This window comes from Sturnira hondurensis, unplaced genomic scaffold (assembly GCF_014824575.4).
Source record: "Sturnira hondurensis isolate 20B ecotype Veracruz unplaced genomic scaffold, ASM1482457v3 Scaffold0006013, whole genome shotgun sequence".
Lineage (NCBI taxonomy): Eukaryota > Metazoa > Chordata > Mammalia > Chiroptera > Phyllostomidae > Sturnira > Sturnira hondurensis.
Genome location: NW_028078644.1, coordinates 1,401 through 23,790, shown reverse-complemented (window position 1 = coordinate 23,790; position 22,390 = coordinate 1,401). Strand labels below are relative to the sequence as shown.

Genomic DNA, 22,390 nt, shown 5'->3' with positions numbered 1-22,390 from the left:
TGCTTTTTTGAGTGCTTTTCATGTAAAATTTCACTTACTCTTCACCGCAACCTTAGGCGCTAGATTGTGTTCCCATTCTTTAGCGCTAGAGGCTGTTGCAGCACAGAGGGCTTAAGCAACTAGGCTGAAGGTCTACAATTAATTTGTCAGAGGGGATGTGAACCCTGGCAGTCTAAATCTGACACCTTCGTTTTCACCCATTCCACGTAGTACAATAATAAATCCTACTTTCAGTTTATGGTAAGAAATACCAGAGCTGTCAAGTAGAATTTAAATAGTATTTCTCATATTTAAAAAGCATGTTTTTACTTTCAAAACATTTTTTTGTTCATGATCTCTTTATTTTTTAACTTTCTAAATTTATTATTTTTTAATCTCATTATTGTTCAAGTACAGTTTTCTGTCTTTTACTCCCATCCCAGCCCACCCCCCCCAACTTTCAAAACATTTTATGGCATTTTTTTCCTGATTACCGAGCTCCTTCAGTCCATTCATCTGATCAGAGGGTACACATCCTCTCCATTTGTGGCTTCTCAGTGGCCTTCTCAGAGGAACAAGGCAGAATCCGCGTTCCTCCTTGCGCCTTATAAGGAACACCTTTCACTGTCTGTTCCCCACAGTCTTTTCAGCCTTTCCCCTTCCCTGTCGTTCCTGTGTTTATTGAATAAATTTACATTTATGGGTTTCCTTTTTAACTGTTTTGACTAAGGGTGCAGTGAATATTCACTGAGACTGAGGAGTTTTGAAATCTCTCTTATCTTTCTCTGCCTGTCTCAGCGGGAATGTGTGGGGAGCGTGGCCAGTGGCATCTCCGTCATGAGCTGGAGTCCTGACCAAGAGCTGCTGCTGCTTGCTACAGGTGAGCTGGCCATCAGTCCCCGCTGACTTTGATAAAACGTGGCTCCTGATCTCTCACAGGGCTACATTTTCGGCTGTGTAGGCTTCAGAAATTTTCTTTGAACAGTTATACCAGCATTATAATTTAGAGAGGAGGGCTTTGTGATCTTTCATGTTAGCCTTACATACATAAATAGCTTAGAATAAGCACCATGTCAAGAGCTCTTTTTTTAAGAAATGAGAGTTAAAACATTTTGAATTGAGAGGGGGCTTCACCCACAGGACACCCCCTCACCCTCTGCTGTCACAGATGAGACTAAGTCTACCAAGACATGATCTGCTTGGGGACGAAAGGTGGCCAATCTCTCAAAGGAGAAGGGCCAGGAGCCTGTTCCTCAGTGGGCTTTTACTGGGTTCGGTTTGCACAGGAATACAGGTAAAGCTCATCAGTCATTGTCAGGCAGTAAGGATGAACAATAGATAACATTCAAAGAACTTTGAGGGCTTATTTTGAGTCAGGGTCAACTAAAGGGCTCTAAAACGGTGGGAAACAAACTCATTTCTTGCTTGGACCCTTATCAGAAATTTAAGGGCATTCTTAGCAAAGCAGGTTTCACAGGATTTTGTGCATTCTTTCTTAGGCTTGATCGCCCCGGGGAACATGCCCTTTCCAGCACAGGGCCGCACCCACCTCCAGCATTGTTTCAGGCTTAGGTCAAGCAGGGGAAATAGGACAGGCAAGAGATTAGGAGACTTCTCTCAAACAGAATGAGGACTCAGACTATGTGAAAGCCAAGGGGTGAGGGTCCATCACCCCCTTTTTCTACAGCCCCCCAGGTCCTTCCCTGAGGGCCTCCTCGTGACCATGCCTGTTTTAGGTCGTCTCTCCTTTGCAGAATCTTACCTGTCATTGGCTAACCAGTCATCCACCTGGGGCCAAGCAGGGTGAAGTAAAAGGGGGCAGAGCCGTTGTCCCTTCCAGGAAGATAAGCTTTGTCTCCTTAGTGACTTATGGTCCCAAGGTCTCTTACTCAGCCTTAGTCATGGGGGGGTTACAGCTCCTGAAACCAGGCAGGGCGGTTCCTGACATTGAATGAATTCTGTCTGCTTCATTCTGACTATGAATTCCACTGATTCATATGGAATATGTGGCTTCCAATGCCACCGATACTTATGGAATAGTAAATTTGTTACATGAAAATGAATCATTCTTGTTTATGTCCCTCCAAGGTCAACAGACCCTGATTATGATGACAAAAGACTTTGAACCAATCATGGAACAGCAGATCCACCAGGGTGATTTTGGTGAAAGTGAGTGTAACTTTGTTTGAAACATGTTGTGACCTGAAGTTCCTCTCAGGTTTGATCATTTTTCTTGCACTCTGAATCGTATCCTAAAGCCAAGGAACTGTGACGCTTGAACTCCCATTTATTAAATGTCTGTCGGCCACTTCCTTTAGCACGCCCCAGATCTTGACAGGCACACCTCTGGGGCCTCTCAGGTCTGAGAGTCGGCTTTGTCAGTGGCCTGGGGAATCGAAATCATCTAGATAGTTGTGGCCCCAAGCCTGGGAAAGGCATAGGCTGGAGGTTCGGTGAAAGAGATTGTACACCAGCTAGAGTGAGGAGAGCATTTGTGGGATCAGCTTTGGGGAGAAAACAAGAAAGGTCAGAGAGAAGGCTGATTTTTAACTTTTGCTGAGGTCTAAATCCATGCTTCTTGTTCCACCAACTCTGAGAAGTCATTTGGGAAAACTGCTGTTCATTTATTCATTTAAAAGTAATTTATTTATTCAGTAATAATCTTTGAGGAGATGAGAACTCGGCAGCGTTTGGTACTGTGGATAATTTGGCTTTTCTCTCAAGGAGTCCCATTAAGGAGTTCAGTGACTGATGTGCAGGCATTAGGGTGCCATTAGCAGAAGGAGTGATGGAGAGGAGAGTCTTGGCAGATGAGGCGACTTGTGCCGAGTGCCAGCGGAACTGCTGTTGGGCGGATGAGGTCTGAGGGTGGGGGAGTGGTCCAAGCAAGAGGACGAAGCCATTCAAGGCAGGGCTGTCTCACAGAAGCCTTGGCACATCGTGGCTTGTTTAGACAGCTGTAGACATTTACACATCGATGGCGCACAGGACATGAGTGAGAAATGAGATGAAGAGAATGCGTTTTAATTAAGTTTGGTAGGGAGTTTGGACATTGAGTTATAGGTGATCAGCCTTTAAAGATAATGAGGACGCAGGACTGACAGAGTGACTGGTGCGGAGGGAAGAGGCTGGGTAACCTGGTCCGAGGTTGCTGTAGGAATGCAGGTGAGAGAGAAAGAAGGCAGGTGTGGGCCAAAAGAGAGAATACGTTTAGTAAAGATTTGATTCTCAATGAGGATGGGAGTATATGTGTTGGAATTTACTGAGAAACTTGTTTGGAATATGTGCATGGTTCCTCTCCTGCCGTAGTAGTTTGAGAAATAACAGTTTAGAAAATGAAATAAGTCAGCTTGGATATGTAAGTGAAGAAGAAAGTTTAATGGGACTGCAGTCAGCAGCTCAGGTGGCGGGAATAAAGATGCCGGGATGTTAGAGGGAAGGGGGTGATTCTGTTTCGGGCTGCTTTCAGGGCCATGTGGGATCGCCAGGTGAAGCAGGCAAGTATCGGGCTGAGTCACTGGCATGCAGGAATTTTCATGATCTTGGGAGTAGGCGAACTTGCTCAGTGAGCTGCTATGGTAGAGTGTAGACCCAGGGTGGTGCTCTGGGACGTGCAGTTTTGAGGACAGTCATGGAGACAGCACACCTTTGCATAGGAAAGTGCCCTGGGCTCGGCTGATCCCACCGACTTTTTTATAACTTAATAGCTTAATAAAGCTATTAAGCTTTTTTTATAGCTTAATAGAGTAAATCAAGGGAGCAAGGGAATCCAGGTTAGGGTCTTACATCTTAAAAGTGTCTTTGTCAGTGCAAAACAGTCACTCGTGGAGTGGTGAGCATATATTTTTCCTCTAACCAGAAAATAACTTGCTCCGAGGTTGACAAACTTGCTCTGTTAAGGGCTTTGCAGGCCATATGGTCTCTGTTGTAACCACTCAGCTCTGATGTTTTCGTGTGAAGGCAGTTGTAGAAGATGAAGGAACAGGCGCGGCTGTGTTTCAGTAACAGTTGATCTGTCAAAGCAGACGCAGGCCGCAGTCGCTCGTTCTGGTGGTAGCCTCATGGCTTATTGTCTCATCCCACTGGAGAAGTTCCCTTGCCTCACTCCTTGGTCCTTTACCTCTCTGAGGAAACTGAGGTAGAAGCCCAGGTGTGTGCACAGGGTAGTGCTGCTCTTTGTACCCAGAAGCAAGGTAAGCTCTGAGGTACTACCTGGCATGTACCAGGTACTACAGTACTTGGATGTGTCGGTGCAGAGTAGATAGGAAATGGTCCTGCTGACCCCTAATTTATACAAATTATAAACAGCCCACTTCGTCAGCATCGAAATCAATGGTGGGAGGGACGTATTGGGCCCTGGATCTGGCCAGGGCTTTGAGGGGCACCTCTGTAGTACTTGTTCTCAAGTGGGTACCAGATCCTGTCTCCAGGACAGGCGGCTGCTTTGTTTCAGCAGCTCTGACTTTGTGTTTTATGTAAGGGGAGCATCATGATTTAGGAAGAACCTCAGCCTGCAAGGCAGATGCCCTGTGTCCTGATTTTGGCCTCTGCCTCTTGGGGGTCTTAGTCTCTGTGTGAGGAGTTGCATTCTATCTTCTCCTGTCCCTTCCTCCACTAACTGGGAGGTTGGGGACATTCATTGAATTGGACCCTTGTAATTATAATTTTATTCCCAGCTCTTTTCTTGTCTCGATTATCAGTGGATATATTGTATAAATTCTCCATGTTTTATTACTCTTACTTGTTAAGTGGGGTGGATTGCTGTGGGTCATCAAGGGAATTAAGAATGTGTGTGATGGCAGTAAAGCTCTGTCCAAAATTAGCACGCTTCAAAGTCTTCAAAATGCCACGGCATGTAGTGTGTGGAACATAGGTTTTGTTGACTGCTGGTCCATTTATTGACGGGTCTCAGGACCCACGTAATTACCAGTTCCTGACTTCTTGAAGACTAGCAGTGAAACTGCTTTTATTTCATTTCATTTAGCTTACTGATTGTCTCACCTGTTCTCAATCACCCCTTCTCCAGGCAAGTTTATCACTGTTGGATGGGGCCAGAAGGAGACCCAGTTCCATGGATCAGAGGGCAGGCAAGCGGCCTTTCAGATGCAAATGGTAAGGTTGGTCTGATGGGTAACGAAACTTGATTGGAAGGAGGAAGATGGCCACCGCGTAAGATTTCTGCCACCCTCTGGGGGCCCAGGTGCCCACCTAGGGGCTAATAATGAACAGGTGTCTTGTGCTTTAGTGAAACTGAAGCTGTTTAGAAAACCACAGGGAATGAGTCACCCTAGAAAGACTTTTTTCTTTTTTAATGCCAATCTGCTTTGTCATTTTTTTCAGTGTACAGAATAATTATAACCAATATTCAGTTTTTTAGAGAATGAATCACAGAAATAAAACCCTGAGTTTTCCCCTGATACATACACGGAGCTGCAGTCCTACATTCACTGTTGGTCTGCCACACGCGTGTTTTTATGTTTTCCGTACATGTGTAGATGTCAGGTATTCTTTCTGTTTTTCCTCCTGAATGAAACTTGTTTTCCTTCTTTCTGGATACCTTTGGCAGGTAGAGTGACAGGATTTGTTGATAATAGATGAGATGTCAGTTGTGAGAGAGTAGAATTGAGGACGATTTGGGGCCTGGGCAGATGGAGCATCGTAGGTAGTATCTGAAGAAATCTCCATGAGTTGCCCTTCTCGGATAAAGGACTTAGTAGTACATCGCCCGCCAGTTATGTTTTCTGTCCCTCCTTGTTTCTGGCTGCACTTCGTGTGCCGTGTGCTTCATCAGGCTCGTGTTCAGTCCCATGGGGCAGCTCCTTTAGAACAAACCTCATTGGGCTGCCATGTGTTCCGTGGTGCACACCATGGCGCACACGGGGCCTGTGCCATTCTGACTCGGCCTGTCCCTGGAATGTGATGCTGGGTGCTCAGGTGGATTTGTCCCCAACCCGGCAGCGCTGGCTTCTGTCTTCAAGGCCCTCAGGATTGAGATGCAAGTGACAGTGGAAGCCAGCCTTCTTCTTGGACAGTGAGCACAGAACTTGCATGTTGTTTTCGCCATTGCAGCTCCCTTTATGGCCTGTTGCTCAGCTCTGCTGGGCACAGCTGTAAAGCTCACGTAGCAGACAGAGCTCTACTCTCTTAGGTTTAGGCAGACAACATGTATTTCCTTGTGGTAGTTACCCGGTGGGTTTCTTAGGTCACTTTATTTTTTAATGGAAAATATTTTCCACTTACTTTCCTTTGTTTCTTTTTTCCCTGTTTGTTGAATTTATTGGGGTGACACTGGTTAACAAAACTATACAGGTTTCAGGTGTACAGTTCTGTAATCATCTGTACACTGTGCTGTGTGTTCACCACCCCAAGTCTGTCCATCATCACCATTTATCCCCCCCCCATACCCTCCTGCTCCTCCCTCCACCCATCTTCCCTGTTTTTGCTATCTAGAGCTGTAGCTCTTCTCTTACATTGATTGGAGACTGCTTTTTTTAATGCCCCAAAAGGGATTTTTTTTAAAAAGATTTTTTAAATTTATTTTTAGAGAGAGGAAAAGGAAGGGAGAAAGAGAGGGAGAGAAACGTCAATGTGTGGTTGCCTCTCACACACCCTGTGCTGGGGACCTGGCCCACAATCCAGGCATGTGCCCTGCCTGGGAATCGAACTGGTGACCCTTTGGTTCGCAGGCCAGCAGTGCTCAATCCACTGAGCCACACCAGCCAGGGCAGGATTTTTTTTTAAAGTTCTTTTCTCTTATTAATGATTTATGGATGTAAGGGTCCTTTTATTAGAAGAATTCCTGAGGTTTCTGTAAAGTTGGTGTTCTAGGTAGCTTAATCCTCCTGTACAAGATTTAATGGCTTGCACCTTGCTTGATTCTGGGCCATTTAAGGCCACCAGTGACATTTGGCTTTCGTCATCTCTGTAGCTCGAGCCTGCTTTGCCCTGGGATGACCATAGCCCACGAGTTACCTGGCGTGGTGATGGACAATTTTTTGCTGTGAGCGTTGTTTGCCCAGAGACAGGTATGGAAATGACTTTCAGTTCAGCAGAAGAATTTTTTATCTCACTAAGTTTGGGAAGGTTTTTTTCTTTTTCATTGAGGGTTTTTCTGCTGCCTGAGATGTTAATACATTTAGAGCTAAGATTTCAAAGTGTTCTTTGGGGATGTTTGGTTTAGCTTCCTACCTAACTCAGATATTTGAGTTAGGTTCAAACATTTAACAAGATTAATCTAATTGGCTTTGTAAAACAGTTTTTATTAATAAGGGAAGTGTTTGAAAAGTTCTGATTGACAGCATTTGTCATAATGCTTTAAGTTTGTTTTCTGTCTCCCCTCCACCCCACCCCCACCTACTGCACAGGAGCTCGGAAGGTCAGAGTGTGGAACCGAGAATTTGCTTTGCAGTCAACCAGCGAGCCTGTATCAGGACTGGGCCCGGCTCTGGCTTGGAAGTGAGTGGAAGGAGAAATCTTGTAACTCCTTCCTCAGAATTTCCTGGGACTCGGGTAGGGGTGGTAGTACTTACTGAATCTAGGTGTTTGTGTAACACAAAAAGATACTTTTTTTCATTTGGCTGTAAGCCTGTATGTTTCTTACTTAGTTCCCTGAAATTTGACTTCAATTTGAATAGTAGATTATGAGCTTCTTCAGTTATCTTCATCATTCCAAAGCTCACAGGTTTTGCACGATGTAGGCAGGGTCTCCACGAAGCCATTGTGTACAACAGAGAAAGGTGCTCTGAAGGGAGGTCACAGTGGGCACAGCTCTGCGGTCAGTGGAGCTAAACAGAGGACTGGGAAGAGAGGGGGCTTCCTTCTCCTGCTCAAACTCCCACACCGAGGGCATCGGTTTGCAGAGCAGCGTGCAGGCTGGATTCAGGCCTGATCCCCCCTTGGCCCAGGCCCCTAGTGCCGGCCACGGCCTGCCTTCGATTCTCGGCTGCCCTGAGGACGGATGGAGGAAATCTCTCTACCCCGTTCCAGCAGCACCTGTTGCATGTGAAGCCACTCGGGCGCTTGGATTTAGACATCTTGTGTCCCACTGGTATTGAGACGCAGTTGGGTGACAGAGCACAGAGAAAAATGTATTCGTATTAAAACCTAGCGACAAATATAAATGAGGTGATTGAGAAGTCTCTGTAAGTTCCTAACTGAGCGTGGAATATTGGCTGCAGTTACCTACTTGAAAAACAGGTTACGGTTTTATAAGGCATTATGATGGAATGGTTTAAATAATGTATTGGTTTTTAAACAAGTCACCCAGGTGCCCTCTAAACCTGAGGCTTTGTGGGGAGGTGGAGGTTTCGTGCAGGTGGGCAAAGGCACACTATCCTCTGGACGCGTCTAGTCCCACGCCAGGGCTCCTGCTCACCGGGAGACACGTGGAATTTGAAACTTATTTGTTTTGTTTTTTTTTTGTCTTTGCTGAAAAAACCATTTGTTTTCATTTTCCCTTGTGTTAAGCCAGCTGGATACCCTTGGGGGCCTTCTAACACTCTGCGTTTGCTCTCAGGCCCTCTGGGAGTTTGATCGCATCCACGCAGGACAGACCCAACCAGCAGGATGTTGTGTTTTTTGAGAAAAATGGACTTCTCCATGGACACTTCGTTCTTCCTTTCATCAAAGATGAGGTTAAGGTAGGTGTCTGAGTTATTTCACCATCAAGTTCAGAGGTCTTTACGCATCTGTAGAGAAGGCTTGTATTTGATGTGGGTGTGTAAATAGAAGCTCCAGTGTAGATAGTAATAAATATAGTGGCTGCTTAAAACTGAGTTTTTTCCTTTAAAAAAAAAGCAATTTTTCTCCTTGGATTGTTAAAGAACAAATGACGTTTCTTTCCTACCCTAAATAAAACAGACAAGAAATAGAAATGTTAATTATTATTGTTTGTTTTGACAAAAGCATAATTCTAGTAATAAATATATTTTTCATTCATAACATTTCAGTCTTAAGCAGCTTGTGTGCCGTTAGGGTCTTTGTTGGGACAGCTGCACATCAGACGGTGATCTTGAATACGTGAGAAGTTGACAGGGGAGGTTCACGAACTCCCGGGTGCCTATCATTTGTAAGATGCCAACATTTTGCAAAATTATTTTTGTCTGTCCACCACTCTCTGGCCTACACACACAAACACACATACACACATTTTTATTTTCTAGGTTTCTTTTAAATTCTAGAAAATGTATTTTTAATATTCATTTCTAACAGTTAAGAACATTTTTATTTAAATAATCACAATTACATTATTATCACATTTTGCAAAATTAGTAATCATTCCTTAGTATTATCTAATACTCAGTTCATACTCAGATGTCCTTGGTTGTCTTAAATGTCACCTTGCATTTGGTGGTTAAGTCTTTTTTAACCTTTCAGCATGATGCATTTTTAAAGGCCTCTAAAATCACATATCACACAGACTTGTTTAAGGGCTCGGTAGGTTAATAATTTACAGCTGGGGTCAGCTCCAGCGAGAACAGGGAATTCAGGGGACAGACTTGGAAGTAAATATGTAGGTAAAGGACAGTGACGAGTCTTTTTTCCCTGCTAGGTGAACGACCTGCTCTGGAATGCCGATTCCACTGTGCTGGCCGTGTGGTTGGAAGGCCTTCAGAGGGAAGGAAATCCCGCTCTAAAAACCTATGGTGAGACAGCCGCATCATCTCAGCCTTTTGTCCCATAAGATGTAGTTCAAAGTAGATGTGGTACTGCCCTTATCCCTCGGACTCAGTCCTGTAGTGGAATCCAAGGTGGGCAGTGCTTAGGTTTGGGTATTGATGATTTCAGTCACGGGTCAGTCAGGGGCCTGCAGAGAGACAGAATCAGGGCAGGCCTGAGCAGGCTGGAAATTCGGGTAGGAGTTGACATCTCAGTCTTGTCTGAAATGTATAGGACAGGCCTGCGTCTGCAGACAGGCAGTAGTCTACGTTCCACTTTGAAGCAGAATTTCCTTTTCCTCTGGGAAACCTTTGCTCTTCAGGCTTTTAACTCATTGGATGAGACCCACCCACGTTATGGAGGGTGGTCTGCTTTATTTAAAGTCAACTGACTGTGTATGTTGATCACATCTACAGAAGACCTTCCCGGCCACCTCTAGACTAGACTATTCAACCAAACCACTGGGCACTGCATCCTGGCCAGGTCGACATATAAAACTGACCGTTACCGGTCATCAGTACTTCTTAGATGGTACAGAGAATCTGATCATTGGCCAAAACAGTACTACACTGTGGAAGGGAAAAGTTGGATTAGATACAGGAATCTTCTCTGTACCTTTTAAGTTGTGTATATAGGTATTTTTAGTGTGTACATAGTAGGTGAAACCATTAGAAAATAAAGATGAGAGGGAAAAAGCTAATCCATAATTCTATCACTCTAATAATCACTGTTAAAATTTTCTCACCTTCAATATTTTGTGTTTATCTCATGAGAAGCCATGGTCTCATTTTTGTTACATATGCAGGTCTGATACATGCAGTTTTGTAACTGCATTTCCACTGTCACACACACGTATTTCCATCTCGGATACCCGTCTGCATTATTCTGAGTTGCTGTGTGATATTTACTTGTGCCAGTTTACCAAATCCCATTCCGTGAGACATTTTAAAGTTTGGTAATGTCTCATTATCAGCAATAATGTGCTGAACATTTTTGTTCATAAACCTTTTCACTTGATTTTTTCTAAGTGGCTCTCAAACTTTATCAGTAGAACTTTTTATTTAACTCAGATGTTACTTAGGAAGCTCATTCATTCATTCAACCCAGTGGTTTACAGCCCTGGCTACACATTTAGGAGGAAAAAACCAAAACCCTTTCTGGGCTCATCACAGTGAATTCATGGTGTTGGAATGCATCGTATTCATCAGTATTTTTTTTCCTCTTCAAAAGGCTCCCAGGTGACTTTTAACATGCTGCCGGGGTGGAGAACCACAGGGTGTGGAGGGCAGGCAGTGGGATGTGCTCAGGGTGGTGTTGCGTGAGAGTGGAGTCTCACTCACCAACTCACTGCTAGGGGAGAGATGGCGGTGGGTGCATCAGAGAACTGGGTTAGATGTACTGTGATCGGTGAATTGAGAATCAGTGAGCAAGGAGATATTTAAGGAAAATAAATTTCTTAATATCAAGATCTTCATTTATGTGTTACATCTGTTTAATAAAGTTTGGTTTTGATATGATTGGGTCTTTTTTTAAGCTTTATTTTTATATAATTAATACACAACTTTGTGTAAGTTTAAGATATACAGTGTTTGATTTGATATATGGATATATTGTGAAACATTGACCACAGTGAGGGTCTCTTCACACGATTATCGTTTTTGTTGTTGTTGTGGCAAAAGCCTTTAAGATCAACCCTCCTGGCAACTTCCAAGTACCCAGTACTATATTGTGAGCTGCAGGCCCCAGGCCGTGTATTGGGTCCCTGGAAGTTCCTCTCTTATAACCGAAAGTTTGAACCCTTTGAGCAACACCTCCCCATGTACCCCACTCCTCAGGATTAGGTCTTATTCTTTTAATAAATGAAAGATCACTGCTTGCTAATGTCCTTGGACAGCTGAATCCTAACTAGCACCATAGGACCTTGCACATAACTGCATGCAAAGCCCCTGGGAGAAAACAATAAGCATCTTAGCTTAATTCAACCTAGTGGTGCTAGTCCAGTGCTTTTGGATTGAGTGTTCTAATACTGTCAATCTATCAGCTTGCTTTCTTTCTAAAACTGTGAAAAAAACAACTCATCACAGCACTGTCTTGTCCTAGCATCCTTCCACCCTCATTAATGGAGAGGCTGCGCCTGGAGAGTCATTTGAAGAAGAAACGATTGCCCCCGTGCCCCTCTGTGGGGGGGAGGAAGTCTGGCCCTGCGGCCTCTGAAGGCCTGCCTTTTGTTCTCCCTTGCAGTTCAGCTCTGGACTGTTGGGAACTATCACTGGTATCTCAAGCAATGTCTGCCCTTCAGCGCCTGTGGGAAGAGCAAGATTGTGTCTCTGATGTGGGACCCAGTGAGCCCGTACCGGCTGCACGTTCTCTGTCAGGGCTGGCACTACCTCTGCTATGAGTGGCACTGGACAACTGACCGGAGCCTGGGGGATAGTTCCAGTGACATGGCAAACGTGGCTGTCATCGATGGACGTAAGCAGCGGGGAAGGGCGTTGACGGGCCAGGAAGGGATCCCTGCACCCCGTGCCTGCCGACATGGTGGTTTCACTAAAACGATGGGGACTGCTTACTGGGCTGGTTGCTTTGGCTGTTTGGATTGTTTTTACTTATTTGTTGTTTTGTTTGGATGGGAGAGTCCATAGGTGGGGCATGTACCCACCTGAGGACCATGGTCCCTCCTCTGCACACCTGCCCACCAACCCAATTCCTTGTGGAGCATTCACAGTCTTCATGTATTTACTGGTCCAGCCTTTGAAGACGCTGAAAATTTTGACCCCGGGTAGAGGGGCCTCAGTCGTGTTGTGGTTGTGGGTGTGTCAGCCTCACCATTTGCTCTGACTTGGGTTTGCGTTGACCCTGACCCTTGCATTATTCACCTCCCACCTCTGCCCCATGTTGCTTTGTTTTCTGATAAAATACTTGTCAATAACATGCCTCTCCAGTATGTTCAGTTGGAGTCACAGACTTCTGTCTACTGTGAAGATTGGCGTATAATGAAGTGGAGAATTGTGTTGTTTTTGTTTTGGTGAGGGGGAGGAAATTGGGGAGAGCAGTGGCCACCTGAACAGGCAGTTTATTTTTGCTGATAATAAAAGGAAAAACTTGCTTCTAAGATTGTACTGTGACTGGGTGTACTAACTCATGTTCTGTACGTTCATAATGCTGATTTACTAATGACGTGCTCTGTGTAGAGGACTCGATCGGGTATGCCCTATTTCCAAATCCACGCAGAGGGAGGAGCTTTGAGGAATTGAAACGCGCTGATCCCCTTGCTTTAGTCTGGCTGGGTAGCAGCTGAAGCTAGAACTCCGACTTCGACCGGGTGCCTGGCTCCTGAAACCTCCAAGACCAGAGATGGACTTCCTGGCCTGGAGGTGGCAGTAGCCAGATATAGACAGAGTCTGTGATACCTCCTTCGCCTCTTACATGATATTTAAGCTTATTCATGATAAAAACACTGAAATTTATTTTAAAGAATTGCTGTATATGTCCTACCACCATTATTAGGTAGTGGTGTGTGCCGTCCTGATGCCTCATGTTACAGATTGAACGTCCGTGGGTGTTAACTCTCCTTCTGTCCCTCTCGCACCTGCAGACAGGGTGATGGTGACCGTCTTCCGGCAGAGTGTAGTTCCACCTCCCATGTACACCTACCGCCTGCTGCTCCCACAGCCCGTGAATCAGGTCACGTTCTCTACCCACCCTCAGGAGAGTAACAACCTCGCCATCCTCGATGCCAGTAACCAGGTTTCTGTTTATAAGTGTGGTAGGTTCCCAGCTGTTTCCAAGACGCTTTGCATCACGTTCCTCCTCTAAAGAGCACGTTACAGTTTGGTGTTGCCTTCGCTCTAGTGTCTCTAAACATTTTGAAGTTTATAATTAATATGTATGTCATCATGACATTTATTGGGTTGGCCAAAAAGTCCATTATGTTTTTTTCATATGATGGTCCTAAGTAGTGCTCTTTAACTTCATTGAGATGATTGTGTTAGATTGTACTGTGACAGCTTTCATATCAGCATGCATTAAAAAAAATCAAAACTAGTGAATTTTTGTGCAGCCATTTTAATATCGAAGATGGAAGAAAATATGCAACATTTTTGGCGTATTATGCTTTATTATTTCAAGAAAGGTAAAAACGCAACTGAAATGGGAAAAACAATTTGTGCAGTATACAGAGAAGGTGCTGTGACTGATGGAATATGTCAGAAGGTTTGTGAAGTTTCTTGGTACTGTTGATATTTGGCCAAATAATTCTCTGCTGTGGGGTGTCTTATGCACTGGAAGGTGTTTAGCAGCACCCGTGGTCTCTACCCACTGGAAGCCCATAGTGGGAGACAACCGACATACTCAAAATATCCAAATCAATGACGTTATTGGTGAAAATGAAGACTGTGCCTTTATAGAAAAAACATAATGGGCTTTTTGGCGAATCCAAAAATAGGCATGTGGGGTTTTTTTCACTGGGGCTTTAGTTTCACTCTGGATTATAAGAACTATTCCTTTTGCTTTGTTGAACTTGAAGACTTGGTTATTTAAACAGTAACATTTAGGAGGGATTTAGAGGAACATATATGAAGATACGTGGACAACAACTGAGAAGGGTGGAAATGGGAGGGGGAACACGGGGGATGGGATGGGATGGGAGTCATAGACAGAAAACTGTACTTGAAAAATAATTAAATTTAAAAAATTGGGAAAAAAAACATTCATTCAACCCTGGAAATAAGATAGCATTTTATTACATGTTTACTGCATTTTACAGCTTCCATNAACTATTCCTTTTGCTTTGTTGAACTTGAAGACTTGGTTATTTAAACAGTAACATTTAGGAGGGATTTAGAGGAACATATATGAAGATACGTGGACAACAACCGAGAAGGGTGGAAATGGGAGGGGGGAGCATGGGGGATGGGATGGGATGGGAGTCATAGACAGAAAACTGTACTTGAAAAATAATTAAATTTAAAAAATTGGGGAAAAAACCCATTCATTCAACCCTGGAAATAAGATAGCATTTTATTACATGTTTACTGCATTTTACAGCTTCCATTGCCTTCACCCCTGGTTTCAGTTGCTCTCACCAGCCCTCCTGGGAGCTGGGTCACAGGTGGAGGTCTCCGTTGTCAGAGATGAAGGAACAAAATGCCAGTGGCCTTACAGCTGCTTGAGCAAGAGCAGCAGGGATTCCAGCCGAGGGTTCTAGCTTCCGTTCCCTTGTCTCCCGCGGCCCCATTCTCAGTGTCTGGTCGCTCTTCTGATGGACGGGGGAGCCTGACACCCGTGTTTAGTTATGAGTTCTGTAGTCACGGCACAAATCATGCTGGCCAATGGCACTGGTGTCCTTGTTTCAAATAACTGCTGAGTTCTCAGCAGTAAACTAGATAGCGGCTGGGGGAGAATAGTCAAGATTAACTGTTTGTATTGGAATGTCCTACTTGCGTATCAGCTTTTCTGTTAATCAGCAGCCTATTGTTTGTACTGGTACTACAGGGGGTCCTCGGTTCAGTAAGAGTCATTTTGTTATAATGTTGAGGAGAAGCAGTAGGAACTTAACTCTTCTTTGTGTCATTTAGCCTGGGATGAAATGGACTTTGTTGTATGTAGTTACACTTAAGGTCACAGAATGTGCTGGCGGCATTAAGTGAGGACTGATGTGCTTGGACATGACTCCAGCTTCTCTGGTTTTAGTTTCACTCTATAAAATTTGGGCAGATCCTCATAAATCCTATAAAAATCCTCCTTAAGCTTTTTAGTATTTAATAACTTTAGAAATAGTAACGTGTTCACAAATCAGACAAAGCAGAAATTCACTGCTCTTCAAAGTGGATTTTCTGTCAACTGGTACTAGCAGAAGCGAGTGTGATTGTTTTTATACTTGACCACCGTTGGGCATCCCACCGCTGGTTTTATGAGATTAAAAAGAATCAGATGCAGAGGACCTTCTGCGGTGCTTAGTGTGCGATACTGACTTGAGTTTGTATATCGTTTTACAGTGTACAGACTATTCTGTCCTACATTCACTTAAAAAATAACTTTATTCATACGGCTCACCCATATAAGGTGTGTAATTCTGTGGGTTTTAGTACGTTTACAGAGTTTTGCAGCCATCCCCACAGTCAATTTGGGACGTCTGTATTTCTGTGGAATGAATGCCTGTGGCACTCTGCAGTCGCTGTGCTAACGCTCACAGCTCCCCGGGACCAGATAGGGCGGGTCGGGAGCTCTGCCTTTGGGAGATTTGTCAGGTGTCCGTGTGTGGGTAGGCCAGGGGTGTGGGCACTTCGAGGCAGGTAGCAGAGCGTCCAGGCAGGAGATGGTGAGAGCTTGAGCCCAGGGAGTGTCTGCAGAAATGCGAAGAAGAGAAAGATCCTACAAATCCAGGAGCTGAAAGACTTTAAGAAGTTAAGGAGCGTGCTGTAGAGTGTTTGCATATAAAAGAGTTCAGGAAAAGGCTGTGGGAGTTTTCATTAGAGCATAGGACTTGGTCTTCAAACCTGGAGCCGGTTCAGCTGCGGGTGCTGGTGCGGATGGCTCACGTGGAGCTGGAGCTGTTGAATGCCAGCGTTGGGCACTGCTCAGTGAGCAGGATGTTGGGGGAGCAGGAGGATAAGGGCTGGCAAGGGAAGGTGGCTTTTGCATTTTGTGTGACCGGGAAGCCTGTCTGTGAGGGTGACATTTAAGCAGAGACCCAACAGGAATTGGAGAGGGAGCCATACAGATGTGGGGTGAGAACATCCAGGCAGAGGACAGAGCAACTGCTAAGGCACTGGTCATTTGTAGGAAAGAGCCAGGAGTTCAGGGTGGCAGCAGCAGAGCAGGTGAGGGGAGTGTGGTGGGCGGGGTCACAGAGGTGACAGGAAACAGCTCTTGTCGCCTTTGAAGGATCTGGGAATGTTAGTGTTCTTTCTGGTGAGACAGGAAAGCACCCAAGGAAGCAGGAGAGTGTGGTGTTCTGACTCAGTTTTTAAAGCATTGTATTGGCTGCTATGCGGTGTGTGCCCTGGATCAAGGATGGAGGGAGAATGGCTTTTGATCAGAGGTGTGGGGTTGGGGAGAGGCGGTTGTGGGACAGTGGGAGGAAACAGCACTGGGCTGAGAGGGCAGCCCCACCCGGTATTGCTGAGGATGGGGCGATGTGGTATAAATGGAGAAGCAGATCTTGGTTCTCCTGAAAGGCAGGAATAAATTTTAAAAAGAGATTGAGATGTGATTTTTTTCTAAATTGCTTTTTTTGTAAAGTAGTTTGACACCTAGAACCCCATGGCCTTGTATCAAGAGAAATGTTTGTAGTTTACCATGATCATATTTGCAATTTTGTTTTCTAGGTGATAGTCCAAGTGCAGATCCTACTGTGAAACTGGGAGCTGTGGGTGAAAATGGATTTACAGTTTCCCTTGGGACACCTCGTCTGGAAAAGAGATACGAGTAGGTGGTTCTTAATTAGAGCTACAAGTACTTGGTTCTTAGGAGTAAATTCACCCGCTGTTACCCTGTAGTGCAGCAGGTAGATACAATACTGTGTGCTGGTTTTTCAGCCTCGTTGGGGAAGCCATGTACTTATATTCCGAATGTCATATATGCTGATGGGTGGCAGGAGAGNGATCCTACGGTGAAACTGGGAGCTGTGGGTGAAAATGGATTTACAGTTTCCCTTGGGACACCTCGTCTGGAAAAGAGATACGAGTAGGTGGTTCTTAATTAGAGCTACAAGTACTTGGTTCTTAGGAGTAAATTCACCCGCTGTTACCCTGTAGTACAGCAGGTAGATACAATACCGTGTGCTGGTTTTTCAGCCTCGTTGGGGAAGCCATGTACTTATATTCCGAATGTCATATATGCTGATGGGTGGCAGGAGAGTACAAGTAATAAACCAGCCTAAAACCTGCTCCTCTCAACAGCCCTTGGTTCTCCAGGGAAAGATGGAGGCGAAGCTGACAGGGCAGAGCTGCATTCGCGCAAGTCGGTGAGGAGCGTAGGTTGCTAACGTACAGCTGACCCCACGCAGCCTCTGTCTCGGCCTCATCCCGCACTCTGAAACGCCGGGTGCTCCTGGTTGCAAATCAGAATGCATTTTCCACTGGAAGTAATATAAATGAACATGGGTATAATTGAATACCTCAGGAACACTATAGGCATTGTAAAATGACCCAGAAGCCAAATTAATTATAATGCTGTTTCTGTAAAAATCCAGGATTTCAGTGTATTCTGTTTGATGAGCCCATGTTCCTAATAACCTTACTATTCCGTCTCCTGGGAGCTTTTATTCCTAAGTTAATAGGAATAGTAAATTGACTACAACAAATAACTGAATGTTTCTTAGATACATGCAGTATGTTTAATAAATGTACAACATATATGTATCTTACTGGTGTTTGATTTGGAGTCTGCTTATATGATGCTTAATAGTTTTCAAAGAACAATGGCATGGATGATTTTTATTTCACAGACTGGAAACCATGAGAGGACAGAAAGTATAAGCCAATTTAGAATATAGGTTCATGTTTTAGAAATCGAGAGGAGAGCTTCCAGTCATTCAGAGACAGTTTCGTGAAAGACACAAAGACTTACCATAATCCTGGAAGAAGGGCTAGGTTAGGATTGGCAGAGAAGGACTGGGAACATCGGAGCAGAGCACCGGTGAGGACCAGTTGGGGCACCCCTGCGTGGGGCTGAATGCAATGCAGAGACTGGGTCCTGGAGAGCTGGGTGAGGAAGATCAGGCTTGGGAGCAGCTCCTTCAGTGTGCACGGAGGGTCTGCTGCTTCCGCTCGCCGGCAGGAAGTAGCCGTAGGAGATCCTGCCCCAGGTGGCAGAGAATACTCCCTTCTGGTGTATAAATGCTGTAGAAGGAAGACGTTGGAGGCAGGGAAGCTCACTCTCAAGCTAACGTGAACTGCTTAGGAAAGGACCCATTCTGCTGAGATCCGAGTGTCTGCTGCAGTTCAGTTTGTGGGGACAGTGGAAAACCTCTGGGCTTTATTAGCGCGGGGTCAACCCTGGGCAGGAGATTTTCTTGTGTGGTCAGTTTCACGAAGTGTTCTCTTCAAATCTATAAAGATCTCAGAATATAAGAGACAACATTAAGTGAATAGAAAACATGTTTTAGAACCAGGCAAATGTTATCTTTGGGTTTTTAGTATTTGAAATCACTTCAGGTTTGTCCCTCCAAATAATTAGGTGTTGACTGTATTCAGGGTGGTTTATTCTTCCTTCATTCAGGAAATTCTCGGTGGTGTTAAAAGTTTTATTCACATCTTGCATATTGTCGATATTTACAATAGAATTCAGTTTGAGAATAGTGAAGATCAAGAAGTAAATCCACTGAAGCTCAGCTTTCTCACCTGGGTCCAAGAAGACGTCTTCCTGGCCGTAAGCCACAGCTGGGCCAGCCCACAGTCTGTCATTTACCATCTGACTGTGGCCTCTTCCGAGACGGATGATGAGCACGGGCAGCTCACTGTGGCCTCTTCCGAGATGGATGACGAGCACGGGCAGTTCACTGTGGCCTCTTCCAAGATGGATGACGAGCACGGGCAGTTCACCGTGGCCTCTTCTGAAACGGATGTTGAGCAGGGGCAGCTCACCGTCAGGTACGACAGCACTTTCGTGTAGTTCATATCCTACTAGATGCAGTTGTGCTTTGTCTGTATGCACATTGGATGTGTTTTGGCTTCAATGAGCCAAGTTGAGGGGCAGTAGCTTCCTTGTTAGATACTATTAGCAAGTGGTTAAGGCTGGTTTTGAGTCATGTGAAAATAAAGACTAAAAATGTATCAAGTGGTGAAAAATAGGACTTATACCAATAGATGAGGCAAAACATTTTAAGATATGTTAAGAAATTTATTTTTGAGATTTTATTTATTTATTTGTAGAGAGCGGGGAAGGGAGGAGGGACAAAGAGGCAGAGAAACATTGATGTAAAAGAGAAACCTCCATTGGGTGGCTCTCACGTCCTGTGGGAATCAAACTGGTGGCGACCTTTCACTTTGCAGGACAACACCCAGCCAACTGAGCCCCCCTGGTCAGGGCGAGATGTGTTAAAAATTTTAATTGAACGTACACTTACATCCCACTGGGGCAATTGCTAGCCCATGGGAATCAGCCACTCTGATTACCCTTGGTAGTTACGATCAGTTGTGAGATCGATTTCTCTGTGCTGCATTTTGATGTCTGGCCACCTCCTCTTTACATGCTCTTTGGCACTCAAGTCCACTTTCTACTGGAAAGTCTCCTCTGTTTCCTTCGCTAAAATTTCACTGCTGCCTGACCCCATTTCGATTCGATTCCTGACTGCTCCTTTGTCCCAGGTTTGAGTTAGTGAGCTGTCGTCTGCAGTGCAGGGCCTCGCTCTGCAGTAGAGCCTTGTGCAGACAGCTCTGGGAAGGCCTGGGGTTTCCAGCATCGCAACTCAGCACTGTGGGCGTGCGCTGATGTGAATCTCCAGCTTCATTTGTAATTAAAGATCTGGTTTCATGTAAACTCTGGAAAGCTCGTTGCAAAATTAGGACCCTTTCCTTATTGTATACACAACACATATCCTGATGCCGTCATTAACTCTGAATCTTTGACTCATAATGCTGTATATTTTTAAAAAGCTTTTTGTAAATATGTCTGGGTGCAGAAAATGATGTAGCTGCATGTAGCACTTACAGGTAACCAGGGATTTACTCTTGAAAAGCAGAACAGTTTCCACTAGAAATGTGTAAATTATGCCAGTTCCTACTTTCCACAATTAAAAACTCTTTGTAGAAGAAAGAGCTAGATGCAGTCATCTCCTTTACTGTAAAGGGAATGCAAAGCCACTTAAAATGTATATATGTTGCTTTGATTTTTGTTTCTCAAAAAAGACTGTTTTGTTCACGTAAAGCGTCAGTGTCTTTGAGGACTATAAAGTCTCAGTTAGCTTTGAGGTCTTAATAGCTTACATTTACTACAGCTCATGCTTGGTAAAAGGTTCTCTTCTTAGTGCTTTACCTAGATTAACTCATTTTTCTCTCACAATGCCTCTTCGGAGTCTGTGCTGATAGTGTGTTGCAGCTGAGACAGCTGAGGCACAGAGCTCGCAAGTAAGTTGTCTGAGGTCACAGGTGAAGCCGGGATCCATTCCCAGCAAGTCTAGTTCCAGAGTCTGCTCTCTTAACTTGCAGATAATTTGCCCTCACAAAATCTGGGGCTTTGGGGGTATTTTATAGATTGGCTAAACACTCTGAGTAAATGTTAGCATTGGCACCATGTGTATTTATCACTACCTCTTCCACCGCCTTTCAAACATGACTGGTGTCTTTTCACTGACGCAGGTGGAAGCATAACGACAATAGCACATGGCTCTCTTCCCGTAAATGCGACCTGCAGACTTCCCTGAGTGCGTGTGGTAGCAACAGAGACTGCTCTGCTTTCCTACAGACTGCTTTTTAAATGCAGTTTGTGCTTTAGGAAGACAAATAGTATTGGAACCAGGCATATCTAATGAAGGCGATAAAGTATCAGTTGCAATAAGTTACAACAACCTGCTGCCAGAATAGGAGGGATGCCTTCACAGCGTAGACACCTGGCTTATTTGTAGTGTGGGAAATAATGTGATATGACAGGAGTTGCTTTATCTGGGCTTGTGATTGCAGTGGTTTATCATTGTGTGTGTGCACACTATTGTGCTTGTGTGTATGTATTGTGTATATAATTGAAATAAGCAGAGCAGCACCAAAAGGAAAGTGCTCGTTTCTTTCTCTGTTTTGCAAAATGAAATGTTTAGTGAAATGCCACTACTTTGGAGAAAAATGGTCTGTTCACATCCCCTTCCTCCCTTTTTTTACTTTGTCAGTTCATCTGTGACAGTGGATGGGGTCGTAATCAGCCTGTGTTGCAATTCCAAGACCAAGTCAGTGGCATTACAGCTGGCTGGTGGCCAGATACTTAAGTACCTTTGGGGTGAGTATCAAAATGTTGGGAACCATGTTCATGATTTAGTTCTTGAAAATGTGACTTGTATCATTTCTGTGCTGCACTGATCATTAGGGCTTTTAAGTACTCTGGAAAACCCTATTCTGTAGCTTGGAATTGGCATGTGTTTTCCACCTCTCTTTTCTCTCGTAATGAACTGCAGTACCCTAATGAGTTTCCAGGATATATTTGGAAAGTGATCCAAATTGTATGTTAAGTGTTTTAGCAAGTTTCATTTGCCAGTTTTTTACAAACCTCACCTGCCAATCCTGCAGAGTCCCCCTCTGTGGCTGTTGAACCCTGGAAGAACCCGGCTGGCTTTCCTGTTCGCTTTCCTTATCCGTGTGCACAGACTGAATTGGCCGTGGTTGGTGGGGAGGTAAGTGAACTTGGGGCAGACAAACTTACCAGCTAAGGCAGTGACCCAGGATCTGATGGCGTTAGGTAGAAGAGTCTGGGCTTTGAGATGCACCTGGGTCTCACTAACTCTTAAGGCAACAATGAGAAGTTACCCATTTTCCTGAGCCTCAGCTTCTTCATCTGTGAAATGGGATTAAGAGATTGACTGGCAGTACATTAGTTAGTTGATTCCTTTTCTTGGAAGTATAAATTTACAAATAGAAGAATGCGATAATGTTCTTAACAGCTTCCCAGTTGGGTCTAATGTGTAGTAGCCACAGTAGAGAACTACTGAATTTTGTCAGACCTTGTATTCAGAAATGACTTGTGGACTTCCAGTCAAGATGGTGGCATAGGTAAACAAGCTCACCTCCTCGCACAACCACATCAAAATTACAACTAAAATACAGAACGA

General features: G+C 44.5%; 1 protein-coding gene across 3 annotated transcripts in view; it reads left to right on the top strand.

Moving 5' to 3' along the window:
- LOC118988143 (elongator complex protein 1-like) overlaps positions 1 to 22,167 on the top strand; it is a 28,738-nt gene extending 6,571 nt beyond the window's left edge. For 2 of the 3 annotated variants that reach the window (XM_037047547.1, XM_037047546.1), the window contains exons 4-16: positions 778 to 859; positions 2,068 to 2,148; positions 5,006 to 5,091; positions 6,908 to 7,004; positions 7,344 to 7,434; positions 8,495 to 8,618; positions 9,530 to 9,623; positions 11,878 to 12,108; positions 13,232 to 13,402; positions 16,965 to 17,064; positions 18,921 to 19,229; positions 21,458 to 21,564; positions 21,852 to 22,167. In XM_037047547.1, coding sequence (XP_036903442.1) covers positions 778 to 859; positions 2,068 to 2,148; positions 5,006 to 5,091; positions 6,908 to 7,004; positions 7,344 to 7,434; positions 8,495 to 8,618; positions 9,530 to 9,623; positions 11,878 to 12,108; positions 13,232 to 13,402; positions 16,965 to 17,064; positions 18,921 to 19,229; positions 21,458 to 21,564; positions 21,852 to 21,991 — 1,713 coding nt within the window. In that variant the 3' untranslated portion in view covers positions 21,992 to 22,167. Of the gene's footprint in view, positions 1 to 777; positions 860 to 2,067; positions 2,149 to 5,005; positions 5,092 to 6,907; positions 7,005 to 7,343; positions 7,435 to 8,494; positions 8,619 to 9,529; positions 9,624 to 11,877; positions 12,109 to 13,231; positions 13,403 to 16,964; positions 17,065 to 18,920; positions 19,230 to 21,451; positions 21,565 to 21,851 lie in introns of all 3 variants that reach the window. The other variant, XM_037047548.1, reaches the window with a different exon arrangement.
- Positions 22,168 to 22,390: the final 223 nt, after the last annotated feature.